At 33.4% G+C, this 18,493-nt stretch overlaps 3 protein-coding genes across 6 annotated transcripts in view; 2 read left to right on the top strand and 1 right to left on the bottom strand.

Annotated features, from left to right (window-relative positions):
• LOC149776539 (egg-laying defective protein 26-like) overlaps positions 1-2,028 on the bottom strand; it is a 32,778-nt gene extending 30,750 nt beyond the window's left edge. Inside the window, exon 1 of the mRNA XM_089940996.1 lies at positions 1,825-2,028. Coding sequence (XP_089797122.1) covers positions 1,825-1,883 — 59 coding nt within the window. The 5' untranslated portion in view covers positions 1,884-2,028. The remainder of the gene's footprint in view (positions 1-1,824) is intronic.
• A 96-nt stretch (positions 2,029-2,124) lies between these two features.
• Positions 2,125-9,849, top strand: LOC149776538 (uncharacterized). Of its 3 annotated transcripts, none has more exons than XM_089940990.1 (12): positions 2,125-2,330; positions 2,906-3,141; positions 3,589-3,848; positions 4,244-4,352; positions 5,025-5,257; positions 5,867-5,958; positions 6,854-6,926; positions 7,388-7,555; positions 8,087-8,223; positions 8,627-8,732; positions 9,190-9,273; positions 9,712-9,849. In XM_089940990.1, the coding sequence occupies exons 1-12, from the start codon at positions 2,194-2,196 to the stop codon at positions 9,730-9,732; spliced, it is 1,656 nt and encodes a 551-aa protein (XP_089797116.1). In that variant the 5' UTR covers positions 2,125-2,193; the 3' UTR covers positions 9,733-9,849. The 3 variants fall into 3 exon arrangements, with proteins under 3 accessions (XP_089797116.1, XP_089797117.1, XP_089797118.1); XM_089940992.1 differs by having other exon boundaries at positions 2,330-2,412; XM_089940991.1 differs by lacking the exon at positions 5,867-5,958 and having other exon boundaries at positions 2,127-2,330; positions 6,795-6,926.
• LOC149776537 (uncharacterized) lies at positions 9,742-17,035 on the top strand. 2 transcript variants are annotated; one of them, XM_089940993.1, is made up of 7 exons: positions 9,742-9,879; positions 10,187-10,276; positions 11,981-12,069; positions 12,510-12,568; positions 12,805-12,867; positions 14,596-14,855; positions 15,113-17,035. In XM_089940993.1, exons 1-6 carry the CDS (start codon positions 9,846-9,848, stop codon positions 14,789-14,791), a joined length of 531 nt encoding a protein of 176 aa, XP_089797119.1. In that variant the 5' UTR covers positions 9,742-9,845; the 3' UTR covers positions 14,792-14,855; positions 15,113-17,035. The 2 variants fall into 2 exon arrangements, with proteins under 2 accessions (XP_089797119.1, XP_089797120.1); XM_089940994.1 differs by lacking the exon at positions 14,596-14,855.
• Positions 17,036-18,493: the final 1,458 nt, after the last annotated feature.

Below are 18,493 nucleotides of genomic sequence, written 5' to 3'. Positions count from 1 at the left end.
CATATTGAATCAGTAGCGTCACTAAGGGGTGCTGTGTGTGTGGTCCGCACCGGCTGACACCATAATGACTCGAATTTATGTGCAGGAAGGAGGTCCATTGGGGTGACACCATGAGTTACCGCACATGACTGTCTATAAAATATTTGAAGTTTTGTGCAGGAAGGGGGTGCATGGGGGTCACACCATGTGTTGCCTCACTGGCTGACACAACCCCTAATGGCGCCTCTGACATATTTAAAGTAATATTTTCTTGAAATCGCCATGTAACTAGAGTATTGCCTTGATTAGAATATAAACTTTCCTTGTGACGTCATACGCATGTTATCCTTGTTCGATGTGGATGATATAACGTATTGATATAATACACATTGATGTCTTAAGGAGCGAAAGCAAGTAAACTGTGTATAACATTTCGTAACTGTGTGACATGCATTTCATCATCATATCTTCCCTATATTCGGTAACATTTTCTGATTAAATTTCTGTATTCTTGTACTGAGCAACCGACATATTGATAAGTAGGAGTCACTATATCCACCTTTCTGTATAAAGAACAATAATGAGTATGTACGCTTTTACCGGAATCGTGACTAACTGGGTTTCACAAGACATTGTGTATCTAAAGATGTAAAATGAAACTAGCTTTCTTGGAATGGATTTGAGAAAATGAGCGCTACTACTTCTGTCAGAATGTCCTAATTATATCTCCAATTTACCACACCGTCCCATGTTTAAAGATCGTGTTTTTGGTATAAAAATCGTATAAGCATATTTGATGTAGAAGAGTGTGATTTATATATAGTATAATGCAATGCTACAAATAGTCATAAAATTTATTAGTGGGTCTTTCCTTTAAAAACGGGGCAGAAAATGGACGTAGTTCAATATAGTCCTTTAATGGATCGTGTCAGGTCCAGGCTATACGGCTTAGAATTTAAAGTTAATGCAAAAGTTGTCTTTATAGTATTGTATGTGTGTTTCCCTTTTTGTTTGTTAGACTTGTTTGCGTGTATGCTTTCGTGCTTATATAGAATAGTAACTTTATGATGTCTGAAAGCTAAACGTTTGTTAGGATTTCAAAGATGTTTTTTTATACTTAAATTAATGAATAATTGTGTATTCTGCAAACACATGAAAACCTCCAAGACGATACCAAGTGTTCAAATAAGCATGAGCAAAAATACATTTCCAAATTAGGAGATACATTTCTCATTTACCAGGAAAACAACGATTAATTTGGATATTGTTTTAATCAGAATGAAAATAAAAGAAAGCTATAAAACTTAAAGCCTTTTACATTGGCTACACTATGTTAGACGTATGAAAGTGGAGGCTGCTCAATGCATAACATCCGCTTAAAACGTATACATTTATGGGTTTCCAAACATGTAAGGATATATAGATAGCAACAGGCCACTGAGACATAGATGAATGATTTGTGGCTCTTTACAATTTTGTCTTTCCCTCTACAGTTTGTATTGATTCAGGTGTGTAATGATCATTTAATTCAAGATTGCTTATCAAAATGAAGTGATGCAAGTGATAATTTCTGGCTCACTGGAGTTCTAGCTTGAAAATCTATTTGCAGATGTGTGTACCTTTTAAGCATGTGAAAAAGATTTCTATGTTCACCTGTGTGGGAGGGCTAATTCTAATATGTAAAAACTGCACAAATCAACTGAACTATTTGAGAATACATTTTTCGAGGACTGAATTAGTTTAAAGCAGATAAAAACAATGTTATCTATTACGTATTGATATAATACACATTGATGTCTTAAGGAGCGAAAGCAAGTAAACTGTGTATAACATTTTCTATCTTACCTATATTCGGTGACATTTTCCGATTCAATTTCTATATCCAAAATCTGAGCTACCGACATATTGAATACTGTGCGGCACTATGTCAGTTGTCATTAAATTCTTTCTCTTTTCTGTACAAAGGACATTAACGAATACGTACACGTTTAGTCTGGTTCACTGCTTCGTATGTTCCCTGCGTTGCACTCCGCTATACCAATAGCGGAGTGTAAAGCAGGGGGTATACGATACAGGGAACCAGGCTAGGACACTAACTGGATCTCACAAGCTATGGTCTATTTTCACCCGATACGTCCATTGTTACAGCCTACAAGCCTGGAATTGTTGATATTGTTAAGGCCTTCAAACCGCAACAACGTATATGTTCGTACGATGCAGTATACGTTATGTAGCTACCAAGCCTTAACAATGTTGTTGGAATATTTTCTCTGTTGCGCATGTGCACAATTTCTAAAACTAAAACATCCGGTTGCAGAAGCTGTGGGCCATTCAATTTCCCTTTGTTCCTGGTATGTAGATCTTGAGTATGGCTTCATTCCCAAACTTATGATAGATTTTGATCTTGGATTTATTGTGTTGTCTGTTACTGAAGTAATTATAACAATACTAATTTGTATCAAATGGAAGAAGTAATTATCTTTGATAGAGATTGCCTGATAATTCATTTTCCGTGATGTTGATTTGTACAGTTAAAAATAAATGCTTTGACAAATTACCCTGGAGATGTATCTGGAGAATTGTAAATGTGCAAAGCCTTATTTATAGGAACAGTTTAGCAAGGCTGAACTTTGTTGTAGCAGGTTGCTCAATATTGGTTTAGACAAGATGCAATAGCGAGAGCGTTGTGTTTAAGTCAGTTGAGAGCAAGTGTGAATAAAACTCCTGAAAAAGCACTGGTTTTTTTGACGTAATTATTCTTCGTTTTTATCACTTTAATAATTCCATTTTATTTGTTAGTGCCACAATTTTGGAATGGTTTGTGCTTTTTTATAGTATTATTTCATGGCGTTGCATTAAATGCAAATATTTGTCGTTGAATCCATTTAACAGTAGATAAAAATGTTTGTGTCTGTTTTTTATTAAGGAAAATGGTGTTCTCATGGGATCGAAAGCCAGCCAAGAGAAAATATATATCTGTTCAAAACAAGTCAATTAGGGTAAAGTATGAGAGAATTTTACCAACTTCTAGTAGAGAACAAGACCCAGTGGCCATAGATGAAACAAGTGGATCTCTTCCAAAGGCAATATCTGCATCTGGGTCCATATCCTTAAACTCAGAACTTGTAGATAAACAATCAGAAGAGGCAGTTTTTCTCTCAGGTAAAATACAGTCTGTCCCTAGTTTAAGATCCTAATGCAGAGTCCTTGCAAAAAGAACATGTTCTTATTTACAAAAATACCTTCCTATAAGATTTGATAGAATGTTTCCTGATATTTACCGTGTCTTTCTTTAATTGACATCCCAATCATTCAGTACATAATAAATGCTTACCTAACAGATGTCTTTAATTGGCAAATACTTGCAGAAAAGCAATAAAATTAGAACAGCCAAAAGAGGCATAATTACAGAAGAATAAAATTACAGTGGTTACAGCCTGAATATACTACAAAAGCAAATTTATTTCTAGCATTTTTTCTGTCTCATACATGTATTTGCTTATTTACATTGATTTTACATGTCACTGCAATATATGTATCATATGATGTATAATCTGTTATTTTTCTCTTATTAATCAACAACAAATAAAGTGCTTACAAATCTTGCAGATGCCTTAGATGAAACAAAAGTCTCCTACCGAGAGAAGAAGAGAAAAAGACTAGAAAATTGGGCAGCTCTTGCTGATGAATTGGTTGAAGTTGGCACAGCCGTGTTGTTTACACCACCTCACAGTCAGTGCATTTGTTGTACACAAAGTCCCGATCAGATTTTTCGCTGCATGGACTGTGGCACATCAGCCGTGTACTGCAGAGAATGCCTTGACATTTGTCACAGTCTGCCACATCTACACATGTTTGAAGTGTTTAAAGTAAGCTGTTATTAATTTTTAATGTGTAAGTTTTGTTAGCATCAATTTATATTGTTTTGTATGAATTGAAATTGTTGTCTGTATATTTTACATCTTCAAGATATTGATATACAGTCCAGGTTATCTTTTTATTAATTACCTTGTTAATCCTCAGATGATCTAGTCAGTTTATGAAAACAGATTTTCACCCAGGGAGTATAACATTTTGCAACATTTGTATATTAATGTGATTTTTTCATTCTTTTTATTTTCTTTCACATTATTTTTCTTCACTAGTTATATTAATAGTATTAATTTTATTTACAAAAGATTTTTTTTATTGTATAGAGATTATGCCACAGGAGGGAATATATATTTTTCAAATGAGAAGTAACCAGCATTTTCTTGTTTTTCAGAATGGTACATTTGTTTGTGTGGACACAGATACACCAGTGTGGAGAAGGCCAGATAACCATGAATGTCAAACCATCTATTGTCAGCAGATTGTAGTAATGGATGAACATGGTTGGTATACATTTATCCTCTTTAATATATACAAATTAAAAATGGTCCATTATCATTTCTAAACAGAAATTTACAAACTGCTTCTGGGGGCCCCGAGTGGCCGAGTGGTATAAAGCGCTCTCCGTTATGGATCACTGCCATCTCACCTCTGCCTGCGTGTGTTTGAGTCTCGGATACAGCCAATGTCGGTATGTGAGAAAGCTTGCCAGTAGCTTCTCGTGGGTCGGTATTTCTTTCCAGGTTTTCCTGGGTTCTTCCTCCGCCATTAATACTGGCCGCCATGTATATCCTATCGTGTGCTGAAAAATGGCATTAAACACTACAAGAACAACAACAACAACAAACTGCATCTGATAAATCACCTAACCTGTTTGACAAAATTTGAGGGAGCAAAAAAACTTCCTGGAATGGCTACATTTCAGACTGGTACTTATGACAAGACATTGCAATCTGATTTTTTACATCACTACTACATGTGGAAACAAAATTCATTTCTTCCTGCAAACTGGTCAGCCAAGTTTAAAATTTTTTAAGAGGAAACCTTTCTTATTATTAGGCTTCTTAAGTTTGCACTAATGATACTAATCAGCCACTGATAATGACTTTGCTGCTTTCAGGTAATGTTCATTTTTCACACCTTCATTTTTCCAATAAGCATTTTTCTTTTAACAGGCAGACAGCACAAGCGTATCATTGAATTATGTGGGTGCGAGTCTGCGGCAGTTACAATGATCCGTAGTTATCTCTGGCCTTCCTCACCTAAGAATCCCATTTTAGGTTTCCACATAGGACTTCTTGAGTGGATGACAGCACTGTTGCTGGAGTGTCATGTGTCTACCAAAGGTTTCTGTGAAGCTTTAAAGGACAAGTTGTCCAAGCATCACAAAGGATTGTTTGATTCAGAAGTAATGCATTCAGTTCTTGTCTTTTTCATAATTATTCCATTTTTGTGTTTATATTCTTTCTTGAAAACAGTTGTTAAATATGTATATATGTAATGAAAGATTATTATTTTAGTGGTTTGTAAATTGATGTTTTTGTAATGAGTTATGTTGTTTCCAGCAAAAATTAGGTTTTTTTTTTTGGTTTTCAATTTGTGGCATGTAGCAACTGTATATCAACACAAAATTTAGATTTTACAGAATATTCTTACAAGTATCCAGTTCACCCAGATTTTATAACCTATGCTTTTTGCCATAATTAGCACACTGGGTTTGTTGAATATTTGACAGACTTGGTCACATTATCCTGTGAAATCATTTACACATCATGTATTGATATATAATTTGGTGTTATACATTTCCGAAGTTGTTGTATTCTGCTCATTGGTTCAGTTTCACATAATGTGATTTGAGTCTGTTTAAAATAGAAATAACTGAAGACCTGCATCCTGTTTCTAAAATAAATATTTCTGATAATTTTGATTTTGTTGCATCTTTGTAAATGTTGTTTTGTAATCCACATGCTTTACAATGATACTAATACCCTTTGCCTGTCCGTTTTGGGGTCTCCAGGTGGCCAAATGGTCTAAATCACTCTCCATTACAGATCACTGCAATCTCACCCCTGTCTGCGTGGGTTTGAGTCACTGGCTCAGCAAATGTAGGTATGTGAGAAAGCTTCCCATCGGTTGATGGCTCTTTGGGGTTTTCCCGTTTCTTCCTCCACCAGTTATACTGGCTGCCATGTATAGCCTATCTGGTGCTGAGAAATGGTGTTAAACCCCACAACAACAATAACAACTGTCTGTTTTGTTGATCTACCTATCAACAGATCTTTTTTTTTCAAAACTGCTAGGTGACATTTCACAAAACTTAGTATGTTTTATGATCTTTCCCACAAAGTAAATATCATTTCAAAGAGGGTTCGAGTTTTGCAATCACCCGGTGGGAGAGAAAAAAATGTTCTGTCACATAATATTTAGGTATATATTATGTTATAGCAGGAAGATGCACCATCTGTGTGACACATATTCCATTCCATTTTTTGGGGTAATCACAATATCTTGTTTTACAATGGACAAAGAAGAAATAAACTGTATCCATGATAAACAAAATTCTGAAAGTTAGTAGCTATTTGGCAAAGTATCCAGTATGCATATTTTAACTATCTCAGTTGGTCACATCGCCTTTTCTTTTATCAAACAGCTTTTATATGAAGTTTTGTGTTTACAAGATTCCATTTCATGTGAAGTTGACACATTCAAACAAGAAATATATTTAGATGCTTTCATTTATTAAATCCTGTTGAAATTTTGGGAGGGAAACGTTAGGACCAAAAAATTCCATCTCTACAGCAGATGTCAGTTTACTTATGTGCTATGAGTTATCAGTAATATTTATTATATCAAAATTGTATGCCGTTCTGTTAGATACAGTATAAAGTTTAAAATGAATCAAACTTGTTATTTATATTCTTGTTTTTTTGTTGTTTATTTTCCAGTTTAAAGATGTTTATAAAATTTTAATGAATGAATGCCTGGTGCAGTATCGAAATTTTAGGTACAGGATCAGTCACCCGATACATCTTTGTGAAGAAATTGATTCTGGAACCCAGTGCCCAGCATGCTTTGAGGTAACAGCTGCTTTAAGAAGCCAATGTATGTATGTATGTATGTATGTATGTGTGAATATATATATATATATATATATTACATTATTCCTAGTATTGTAGACTGCAGTTTCTCATTATGTTTGTATATATCATCTGACAGGTATATAAATTTCCTTTGGATACAGTAAGATATGCAAACAGCTCCTTTATGCATAAAAAGTACAGTTTCCTAGTTGATATATAAGTCTAAATTTATGCAAAATATTAAGCATGCACATTTCCATCTGGCACTTGTTATTTGATGTTGTTCATTGTACAGTCTGATAGAAGTCTTCATTGCATGTCAGCTCTGACATTGAAAGTTGATGGGTATAAGGAATTCGATTTAAATAAGTCAATAATGAGAGGCTTTTTTAACATAATTTTGACCAGACAGATGTACCACAACATTTCTTATAACTCATTTTCAATTTCATTTTCAGAATCCACAAAAGATTATTTCTTTTGATGCAGATTTCCAGTTGGTCAGAAAGGTTTCATCGGGAGCTGAGGCAGGAAAGCCTAAGCATGATGGTCATTTCTTTCTTGATCAGGATGAAGTTGATAAATTCATGGATGGCTACTCCACAGAAAAGACAAAGAATATGCAGGTAAAAGGCAGTTCACAATGTAAGAAGAGTTTTAACTACTTGATTCTATACTTTATATACTATTTTCCTCAAATAAAGACAGTTTCATTAATTTACTCATATTTTTGTGAAGCTATTATCTTTTTAGATGCTTTTTGTTTACCATTGCCTGCCCAGTGCCATCAGATGACAGATACATTAATTTATTACCACATCTCCATCCACTACAGATGGTTACCATAATAAGTACCATGTATGCTTAATTTCCACCAAATAGTTTAGAAGGTCATACATATACAGTTTTGGAGACAGAATGGTAGTTTACATACAGCTAATGCTTGAGTGAAAATCTTGTAGATCATGAGTCTTATAACAAGTTCTATTCTCGTGCCTTAGCGTTTAATAATTTATCATCTAGCTGCTTTGCATAAAGATGAAGGATTCTGACCTAAGTTTATTAAGTCACTTCATATTTACCATAAAATTTTGCCTCATCTTCTGGACTCTTGATGTAGTTATTTTATTTTGCAAGTTTCCGTTTGTTTATTTCAGGAATGTAGTGAGTTTCAAGCTGGCAGTGCCCTAAGATCCAAAGCAAAGAACAAGAAACTTGATGAAACTGCTCTGTTTGGTTCTGCCTGTCATCATGAATTCCCACACTATTTTTTCAACCTGAAACATGGTGAAAGGTATGCAATTGTTTTTTTTATCAAAAGTCTTAATAATTTAGTATCCACAATATCATTTGGGTAAATATTTGACATGCAGAGTTTTATTTTTCCATCTTTGAAAATTGGTTAATGACTTACGAAAGTTTCTCTCCTCAAGGAATGTAACTGCATTAAAGATTTTTTACATAGTTGAATGAAATATCTTTACGGCTCAGTTATTTCAATCAATTTTACATTTATTCGTAATTAGTCGATTACAATATTGTAATGATTATTTGTTTTGAACAGCATTGAGATTCATTAATACGGGTAGTAACTTATTGTTACTGGCAAAATTTTACAACTAAAGTTTGGTATACTTATACAATTGATTTTTTTTCTTAATATGATCTTGTATGTTTGAATTTCAATTTTATTACAGAATTGGTTATTCAGTGTACCTGCTTGAAAAATTAGTTGCAGAAAACAAGGACAGCCAAATGCACATATTGTATGATATAGCTTGTCTCCTGGAAACCCACCTGAAGGTACATGTCTGCCCTGGCTATTATGTGGGTGAATTTCTCCTGACTTAGTTGTGTTTGTGGCCATGTCATATTTCATGCAGTATTTCAGTAATTTTTCTGTTTTGATTCTCTCTCATTTCCTGATTGTTGTACAATACATATCTTGTTTTAATCATTTTAATGTATTAATTGAAAACACTTCTTGTTTATAATTAATTTTAGGTTCAGTATTTGATGTCAGATAATCTGTCAATAGATTGATTTGTGAAGCATAGCTGAAACCTCATTACCACTTTGTGAAAGTGTTGTCATTTTGTTTTTGGCGTCACTTTTATTTATGTGTTCAATAATTCCTATGATAGTGTTCTTTCTAATCATTTTCAGCTTGCAATTTTGTTCTTCATGTGCATTCTATTAGCATGGTATCATTGTGATATTGTAACATTTTTTGTAATTTAATTTCATTGTTTATTTTTAGAAAAAAGAACGTACTGATCTGTTGGATGCAGTGAAGCTAGTTATCCCAATATTTCATTGCTATGGACACAAAATGGCTTGCCAGGTTTGTTTTCCCTTTACCAGTAAAAACATAATGAAATATATCTTCATATACCTTTTGAAATGTTTTTAATTGTTGATTGTTCCAATATCAAATGCCTGTCTTTTTTAATGAAAATTTTATATGATGATGTAGACGCTCGGTGTATGCACCAAAGTTGTAATGACAAAGGAAATCTTCTTGCTACTGGCATTTGTAAAAATGTTGCAGTTTGTTTCAGATAACTGTATTTTTAAGATCACGAAAAACTTTATTTAAGATCAGTTTTAATTAAATGGCTTTTGTAATTACTGCAGTTCTCAAGAATTTACATTCACTTTATTAACAAATTTTTTTGAAAGAACATTACCATGTAAAGGGAATACAAAATCTTGTGTATTAATGTTTCAACTGTTTTTTTTTAATTCAGTTTTGTCATGTACATTTTTCCCATTTTTGTAGGTTTTGTACAACCCAAGGTGAACACCTGGGTTAGGACTGACTGATGGGGAGTGCTTGGAGCTCCTGTGGGCATACTTAGGGAAATTTAAAAGCATTTCCAAGAAAATCGTGTTGATCTGCATGTTGATGGCCTTATGCATTATGGAGATAAAATTAAAAGAAAACAAGGTACATGTAGTCTCTGCATATGCAGTTTTGCAAGTAAGAAAATATGTCATTACCATCTAATTGTGCCATTAACAGATTAGGTTTTATCAAACATAATATTAATTATATTTAAAATTCCTTGCCATCTTTTTGTTGTATTAATGTATACATACATTAAGACCTGTCCTAACATGCAAATCCTGGGGTGAATAGATTTGACCGGTTGAAAATTAATATAGTACATCTAGATGAAAACATGATTTTCACATTCATTACAGAAATTATATACACAAACACACACAGTAATTATCATCTTACTGATTTTCAGGCAAAACCTTTGCAGAAAGGTTGAAGAAAGCAGAAGCTCTGAAAGTCAACACCAACAGAATGCTTCAAGAAACTCTAGGAAATATTTCAGGTGTTTTAAATTATGCTTTTCTTTAATTCTTTCTTTATGTATATTTTGAACCATTAATCAATTTTTTTAATTAAGATTTTCAACTTATGCTTGTTTTTGTTTTTTGATATATTATTTTCAGTATAACATCCATGCATGTTAGCCTGTAAAAATTTTGCTGGTGTTCGTTAAAAGTGTGCCGACCTGATAAAATCATGAACTAACAAATGAATAACAGGTATTTTGAAGTGCTTTTCATGAAACGTGCAAGAACTCTAATGCTAAATCTTTAATAATTGATTAATTAAGCTGACACTATACATATTTTAGTCATCTCTGGTGGACACTGTATTTCTTGTTTGCCTTACTATTAAAAAAAATTGGAAATGTCTTTCAAAATTACAGCAAAATATCAAATCATTTTCAATTCAAACACAATTTCAGATCAAACCATTGACTTTGTATAAGCAGTGTTATTTAATTCTGAGCAATGGATATGATGCTTTCAGTTTATTTTTATTAGCAGTGTTGCTCATGGAGGTGCAGGGTATTACCAGTAGAGCAGTTTTCCTCATGATATTTTGTTCCAGCTGTACATACCACATTATGTTTCCACTAAATCATACATGCCAACCATTACACTTTTGGCATAATCATTATGCTTTTCTCACCAGATTACATTTTATGTTAGCCTGTATATGAATTGTGCTTTTTTGGCATACAAAAAAGAGCAATAATAAGTTCTTTTGTAATTTTTTTATTATCATTTCTTTGATTCCACTCATACACTGGAGATTATTCTTGAAAAGATGACTGCTGTGTAAGAATAGTGCAAGAGTAGTTTCCTTTTTCGCTATTTAGAGCAACTGTATATGACCCATTTCCAAGAAACAGACTGGTTTCTTCAAATATGAACATTGCATCACAGATTCATTAAATTGACAAGCTAGTTAGTTAGTGGACCTGTCTATACATTTAATGGTGCCATATGTTAAGCATTTATGGTGTGAGTTGTTATATGATAGAAAATATTAGAGCAGTTATCATCAAGAAGGAATGTACAGAAATTGCAAAGTAATCTTGTTATTGAAAGAAAGTAATGATATTTTTCACTTGTTATGTTAATTTGTTAAAAGTATGTGCATAATTCTAAGATTGGGGCATTGGTGTTGGCATCAGACTCCAGTTTCCCTGCCAACTGTATCATTATCATCACTTAGTGGAGTGTATGCTTCAGTGTCAGCACTTCCCATTTTTATGCACAAGCACTCAGTTGTTTTAACAGTATCATTTACAGTATCACAAGCACTCAGTTGTTATAACAGTATCATTTACAGGGTGTAGCTTATAGTGTAAGCAGACTCATTCATATGATAGACCGCCATTTGCTATTTTTTGGATGGTAAGCAGGGATTGTTCTGAAGAACATTCTGTGCCCCAAATAGCATTAAAAAATGTACTCTGATTTCTTGAGGTAAAAGAGAAAAAATCAAAGTTCGAAAGAAAATCCCAAGACCTACTTTCAAACAATTTAAATGGTCAATTGTGGTATACCACAGTACAGAGTTATGTGTAGTATCCATTGTAGCTTCATGTTAGTGTAATATAGAAATTTGCGTTACATGCATTATTTGACCGGTTTTTTGCTTATTGTGAATTTATTTTCATGTATATCACTTTTTCTGGCTTTGCAGAAATAATTTCATTGTCGCTGTCTTTTTAAAGGTGTGTCAACAGATGACATTAGAAGATGGTCAGTGGAGGATAAAAATCAATTTTCCACAGGCAACTCTCTTGCAAGAAGTGAAAGCAAGGTATAACAGCACATCATTCACTGAGTTTGGTTTAAGAGATGATAGCACCCCTATGTATAGGTCAGGTAGAATTTATATCTCTAAAATTTCATCTTTGCTCATTTTAATTTCTTTTTGCTTTGCTTCAGATCTGAATTTCAGTTTGGAGTGGAAAGAAATCATTGTTAATAAGAGTCGGTCATCATCCAGTATAGTGACTGTGCTAAAATATATTTGCATGGAGGTGTTTTTGCCTTGTTTCTAATGAAGTTCATCAATAAAATACCTTTAAACTACTCATTTTCAATTGCTCTGAATCAATTATGTTTTACTGTAACATCAGTAATGTATGTTATTAAATCTATGATTATTTCAACCTCCTATTATTATAGGTGACTTCACCATGTCAGCTGCAATTGCACAAGCAATATGTTTAATTTATGCTTTATAATAAATTTCAGGAACCGCTTACCCGATTAGAGACATATGCTATCAGTTTGAAGAAATACTACCATTTAAGGTAAGTTGTTCATCTCTTATAACTGATACCTTTTGTTAATTAGACATAGAAAACCTCATACAGTAGCTTATCCTTAAACCTGTAATGGTGATATGAATAATGTGCCAGTGTTGCCCTAAACAATAATATTTTCTTTAATAATTTTATAATTTCTTTGAAAGGAAAGACTGCACATAAATTTCAATTATATTTCAATATACATCAAGTCGGTATTATTTTTATATATACTCTTTCAGTCAGTCTTCACTGGGAGTTGTTGATCCACTAGTTAAAGAGAACATCAGGAAGAAAATGTCTGGGTAAATATGTTTCATTTTCATTATGTCTCAAGTCACACTCAACCATTTACTACTGTATGTATGGTTCAAGGCATTGTTGTACAGGCAGTGTCTTTTACTGCACAGGTGCATCTTGCCAGCATCATAGTTTGAGAATGTAGTATATGTCAAAATTAAAGCTGTAATTTTATGACTGAGGTCAAACCTGCCTGTTGTCACAAAACTACCAACAAATAAAAAAGATGCAGTGATCACATTGAATAATATATAATATGTTTTTGTTGATTGTTTCAAGTTAATAATTGCAGAGATGCATATTTACTTCAGCCTATTCATTTTGGCAGGATGCATAGAAATCGTCTGGATCAGCTACAATAGAACAACCTCATGCATAGTTTGCGAGGCAGTTTTGGATGGCTTAAATTGGTCGTTCTATAGTTTCTGTGCATCAGAGTAGTTTCAAAAACGTAGACTGAAATGGGTTTTTCAAAACAGTTTAATCAGTTGTCATATTTTTCTACACACAAATGCACACCCAACACTTTTTCAAGTTGATGGTTAGGTATGGTGGCAGTATTTCAGAAATGGTCTAAAAGTGGGGTTGTTCAGAAACTGGTTGCAAATGTTAATGCCTGTTTCATGTTTATTCAACAGATTCAGATACATAGCTTTATTACAGCATGTGATTCATGGATTTGTTCATTTGTGCATTTTAATTAACTTTCCATAGTTTCCTTATTAGCTACATTTAAAGTGTCCACACTTTTCATGATATAGTTACAACAAACTATGATATAATCAGACTCAAGTGACAAAGTATTTAATGCTGAAAAGAGTGAATATTTGTTGCAGAAATGAATAAATCCATGATTCTTGCACCTGTGGTCATTGTCAGACTCTCTCCCCCTCCCCCCAATTTTCATACTGTGATTTTTAATTCCTAACAATTGGGTTACCATTACTTGTTAAAATGTATTTTAGTTATTTGAGTCACTGATGTTTCTCCAGTCTGTATGCTACTTTAGAAATAAATGCAGCATTTTGACTATTTAATTTTCTATTTGTTTCATTTTCTTTCAGTGATCTTTGGCTCTTGATTGGTTTTCAAGCTAATCAAAATAAGTAAAAGATTTCTCTCAGCCAGTAAAGTTTAGTATGATTTGCTTCTTTTGCTGGGAGTGCAAACTATCAAGTAATCTTGGTATGCACTCCATTCAGTCAGACCGCTCTGGTGGCCTAGTGGTTAGACTGTCCGCCTCGGATGTGGGAGGTTGTGTGTTCAATCCTCGGCCAAGTTATACCAAAGACTTTTAAAAAATGGTACTAACAGTTACCTCGCTTGGTGCTCAGCATTAAGAGGTTAGTGTTAGGACTGGTCAGCCTGGTGTCAGGATAATGTGACTGGGTGGGACATGATGCAAAATGTCTGCGGCCTGATGTAAACTGTCACATTGCAGACATTGTAGCGATATGACTGAAACATTGTTAAAGCTATGTTAAAAATCCAAATCACATCACAACACATAACACAATCCAGTCAGTCTAAAAAATTCTTCTCTCTTTTTTTGTTGCCCTGTTTTACTTGTTATGGAGGAAAAAAAATTATGCAAAAGATGAAAACAATAGTGATGGCGCCTGAGCAGCCTAAAATGAACACTGGGGCAGTAACTTAATTAAATTAAAGGAAACAGATATAGTGATTATTACAATTTACTGGCAGTTCAGAGTATTCTGATTTATGTTTTTCAGTCTAGAACAGGTCTTGAGATCCCACGAAAGGTCCTTAAAGATCACCAGGTGGTCTTCGACATCAGACCAGTATAAAATGCACACTGAATCCAGTAATATAAAAACAATAACTGCCAAAGTCCAGGTGATGACAAGGCTGATGGCAGAGAGAACCTTCTTACTGCAGATGATGAAGAAATATGCGCATAAGTATTGACATAACAAGCCTTGATATCATGAGATAAAGGAGAATGTGAAAGAAGTGTTAATGGATATTTTGGGTAATTGAAACATGTGTTTTGAAATACAGTTGTCTTTGTTTAAGAAGACTTACAATATTCCAGGCAATCTTTACAAATTTATCATTTTAGAGGTAATCACAAGAAACAATAAAACAAAATGTGTAGGGAATTAATTTGGTGTATGTTTTTATGGTATGGAGCTTTGTTTCATTGTAATATATATTAAGTTGATCTGGCTTTATAAATATAACTGGCATAATAAAAGGTCATATTTCATGTTTTTCTGTCTATTCAAGGTGGACAAGCTGTTGCAGTAAGACTTGGGAGACAGCTAAAAAAAGTAAACACAGCTGTTCAACATCATCTTAAGGAGTACAATTTATTGGAAGGCAGCAAACTCCCGTATCCAGATAAACTGGACCTGGACAGCTTGAAATCTCTAGAGGTTCCAGCTGCAGTTCCAGAAGAACTTAAAAGGCTTCTAATTGATTTGTTTGAAACAATGGAGAGATGTGATGAAGAAATTGAACTAATTGCATGTGACATGAGGAGCACAAATTGTTTTTACATAAAACAACAGGGAGCAGTGCTAACTTCATTTGAGAGAGCAGAGAGTGATGTGCACAGGGCTGTCCTGCTCTTGGAGGGTTTACATATAGAGAGATGTATTCTTCATCTGAGAAACACGTTCTCTAATGTATGCATTGTTAATGAAGTTCCATTGCATTTCCACAAGATATTACAGTTTGACTTACCAAGTGTCGACCAAGAAATTCCCTCTATTCTTGGCAATCTTGTATCAGATGAATATCTGCTAGAACAGTTAGATGTTGAAGGGTATGAATCGATGGATTCAGACCCATCTTCAGACGAGGCTGATGACATTGAGATGCATATTTAAATTCCTTCTCCTATCAGATTTTTTAGTGGTGTCTGTTTCTTTTTTTTAAGAGAAAAAAATCATTGAATTCTTCAAACAGAACAAATAATCTTTAAAATATAACAAAATATAGTATTGTTTTAAATTATCAATCTGCAGAGTTATTCTGAACTTTTGCTTATTACATGTACCAGTTGTACATATTGCATTTAGAATAAAGATACATTAATTCTTACTTACTGATACATGTATAGTTAACTGTTTTCATGTCTCAAATACAAACAGTATTTCGCTTTTATCTCTTAAATCCATATGGTTACTCATTTAACTGAGAGTGATCAAAATTATGGCAAGAGATAAGATTTAATCACTACATTATGCATAATAAATTGTCAAAATATAGTAATGATTATTTATGATGATTCACAAGAGACTGATTTTTTCATAATGTTATAACTAAGCAATGCTACGTCCAAATTCATCGTTTATTTTTCATAATGATCATGTTCATATTCATGTTATTGGACTAAGCCGATAAATCAGGTATTGGGACTGATAACACCTATTCATTAAAAGTTGCAAATATTTGTAAACAGTTTCATCTGCACACATCAGTGTACATTTTATACACTTACTGGTATTTCTTGCAGCTGTTGAGCTATTGTCAACTTAAGGGTTCTTATGTATATAATATTTCTGGATCAAATCCTATGTTTGACAGATTATAACTCCATGTTTAATAGCACAACTCTTTCCAGTGACCATTTTTAATGTGGCACTAGATTTGGCTATTACCTAATGCCAGTGGTGATGTGAAATGAACAGGTGCATTAACTGTAATATTTTGTGGTTGGTTTGTTTTCAACATAACTTCTGCTTGTAGAGTCACATAAATTGTTGTCATATCCATTATTGAAAACTTAGTGACTTTGAACTGTATTTAATGGTTTGTAGTCAGACAGTATTGTTATATTTTTTGTTATTTTACCTCATGGCAAAGTGATGAATGTTATCATTATTAAGTTTGTTTTGAAAGCTGGCTATGTGCTGTAGATTTTATAGTAACTTGATTGACTATTTTGGGGGTATATGAATATAATAAATTCATGACAGTACAAAGTCATGCGTTCCTGAAGAAGTGATAGTCTGACAACAGCATTTTTATATGAAATATATCTTGGAAATTATCATTTACTGTAAAGTACGTAAAGTACACTATAGTAACTTAGTCATTTTGGTTTGTCATTTTGTATATTGTCATGCCTCAAAAACATAATATTGTGACCAAAATATATTTAATAATTATGTCTGACACAATAAACATGTTTTAATTGCATAATCTTTTATGTAATCCTTTCTTTATGGTTGTTCTCCATACCTGAACTTTCTGAAGTTGTTCTTTCATTTCTGTCTTTATTTCCTAGAATGTCTCTGAGTCACTTGTGCCTTCACTATGTATACATTTGTATATTTAAAATTTTTTAAACTTTCATATACTATTAAAAATATTCTCAGACATTTTCATTTAATTTACATACCTTTTTGGTGGAGTGCTATTGTAACGTTAAGTACATTTTTGCTAACCTTGCACTAATAAGTTTTATTAGCCCAGACATTCACTATGTCCAACATTGTGGCCATCTTGAAAATCTTATTATCAAATCTGCTATTGAATTGATGGTCATATTGACATGGGGATTTCACCTGAATATTTTACTCCATTTAGCTGGTCTTAAATATTGTGGCTGATTGTATATTCAATATGGTTGCTACCATGGCATCATGGAACATTTTAACACAGCTCCAGAACGGATGGTCATAGTGACATGGTTTTCAACAAATTGTATCTTGTATCATTCATTCCTGGAATTTCTTTTCAACCAGTAGAGTGCTAGCCCCTTCCAGGGATGCTTGTTTATGTAGCCAGAAACAAGAGTGCCAGAGAAAGTTGACTCAGGATGATTACTACCATGATCTCAACAGGTTTCCGTCTCATGACATAATTTTCACGCCTTGTTAGGAAAACTTTGTTTTTAACCATGACAATTTCCTACATAATTGAAAATAATTACAAATTATCTTTTATACACGTTCAGTATGGCCCACATGCATTTTCATTATAATTTATCAATTATTTAGGAATTTATACATTTTTAACATTAGCATTACTGGTCATAGATCAAAAGAGCGTGTGGGATGGCCGGTTGCCAGATCAGTTGTCAAACGTGGCCTCCTGATAGAAAAAGACATATTCACCAGAAGACTTCATTGTTGATTCTAAATCCAAACAGTGCCCAGTTGATATCCATCATAGTCACTATAGCTGCCATCTTGAAAATGTTTAAGCTACTCAACCTGAATCAGTGGTCGTATCAACACGGACTTTTCAAGGCAAGAATTATGATATCTCGTTCCTAAGTGATAATGGTCCGGATCTGATGTCAAATATGGCCACTTCATTGGTCATCTAGAATATCCTGTTTTTGCTATTCCTTCTAAACAGAAAGTTGTATCAACATAAGATTGATGTAAACAGTGAGCCTTGATGCTGAAAGAAACACCTGGTCACATAAATTTAGTCCTCATCTCTGTAAGCATTTAATAAACGTGATACTTTTATAAATCTAATGTAAGTCAATTAGGATTATGAATGAAAATCCAATTTTATAATTCATAAGTGTCTTAGCCCAAATTTGTCTCCTGTTTTCTTCAACGTTTTCGCTTTTGATAAATCTACTTTTATCAAGTTGTTCGCACCTAATGTTTTTCAGCTATATTATTCAGTCTTTGGGCCATT

This window comes from Sinohyriopsis cumingii, chromosome 18 (genome assembly GCF_028554795.1).
Source record: "Sinohyriopsis cumingii isolate HCF-2022 chromosome 18, ASM2855479v2, whole genome shotgun sequence".
Lineage (NCBI taxonomy): Eukaryota > Metazoa > Mollusca > Bivalvia > Unionida > Unionidae > Sinohyriopsis > Sinohyriopsis cumingii.
The sequence above is the reverse complement of the archived record's forward strand: the minus strand, read 5'-3'. Positions and strand labels throughout refer to the sequence as shown.

Excerpts from the sequence above, each read along its gene's own strand:
- LOC149776538 (XM_089940990.1), top strand. The coding sequence starts at position 2,194 with ATGCAGTATACGTTATGTAGCTACCAAGCCTTAACAATGTTGTTGGAA. Across the intron at positions 7,556-8,086 it reads AAAAGACAAAGAATATGCAG|GAATGTAGTGAGTTTCAAGC; the intron begins GTAAAAGGCAGT and ends TGTTTATTTCAG. Across the intron at positions 8,733-9,189 it reads TCCTGGAAACCCACCTGAAG|AAAAAAGAACGTACTGATCT; the intron begins GTACATGTCTGC and ends GTTTATTTTTAG.
- LOC149776537 (XM_089940993.1), top strand. The coding sequence starts at position 9,846 with ATGCATTATGGAGATAAAATTAAAAGAAAACAAG. Across the intron at positions 12,569-12,804 it reads AAGAAATACTACCATTTAAG|TCAGTCTTCACTGGGAGTTG; the intron begins GTAAGTTGTTCA and ends ATACTCTTTCAG. Across the intron at positions 12,868-14,595 it reads ATCAGGAAGAAAATGTCTGG|TCTAGAACAGGTCTTGAGAT; the intron begins GTAAATATGTTT and ends TATGTTTTTCAG.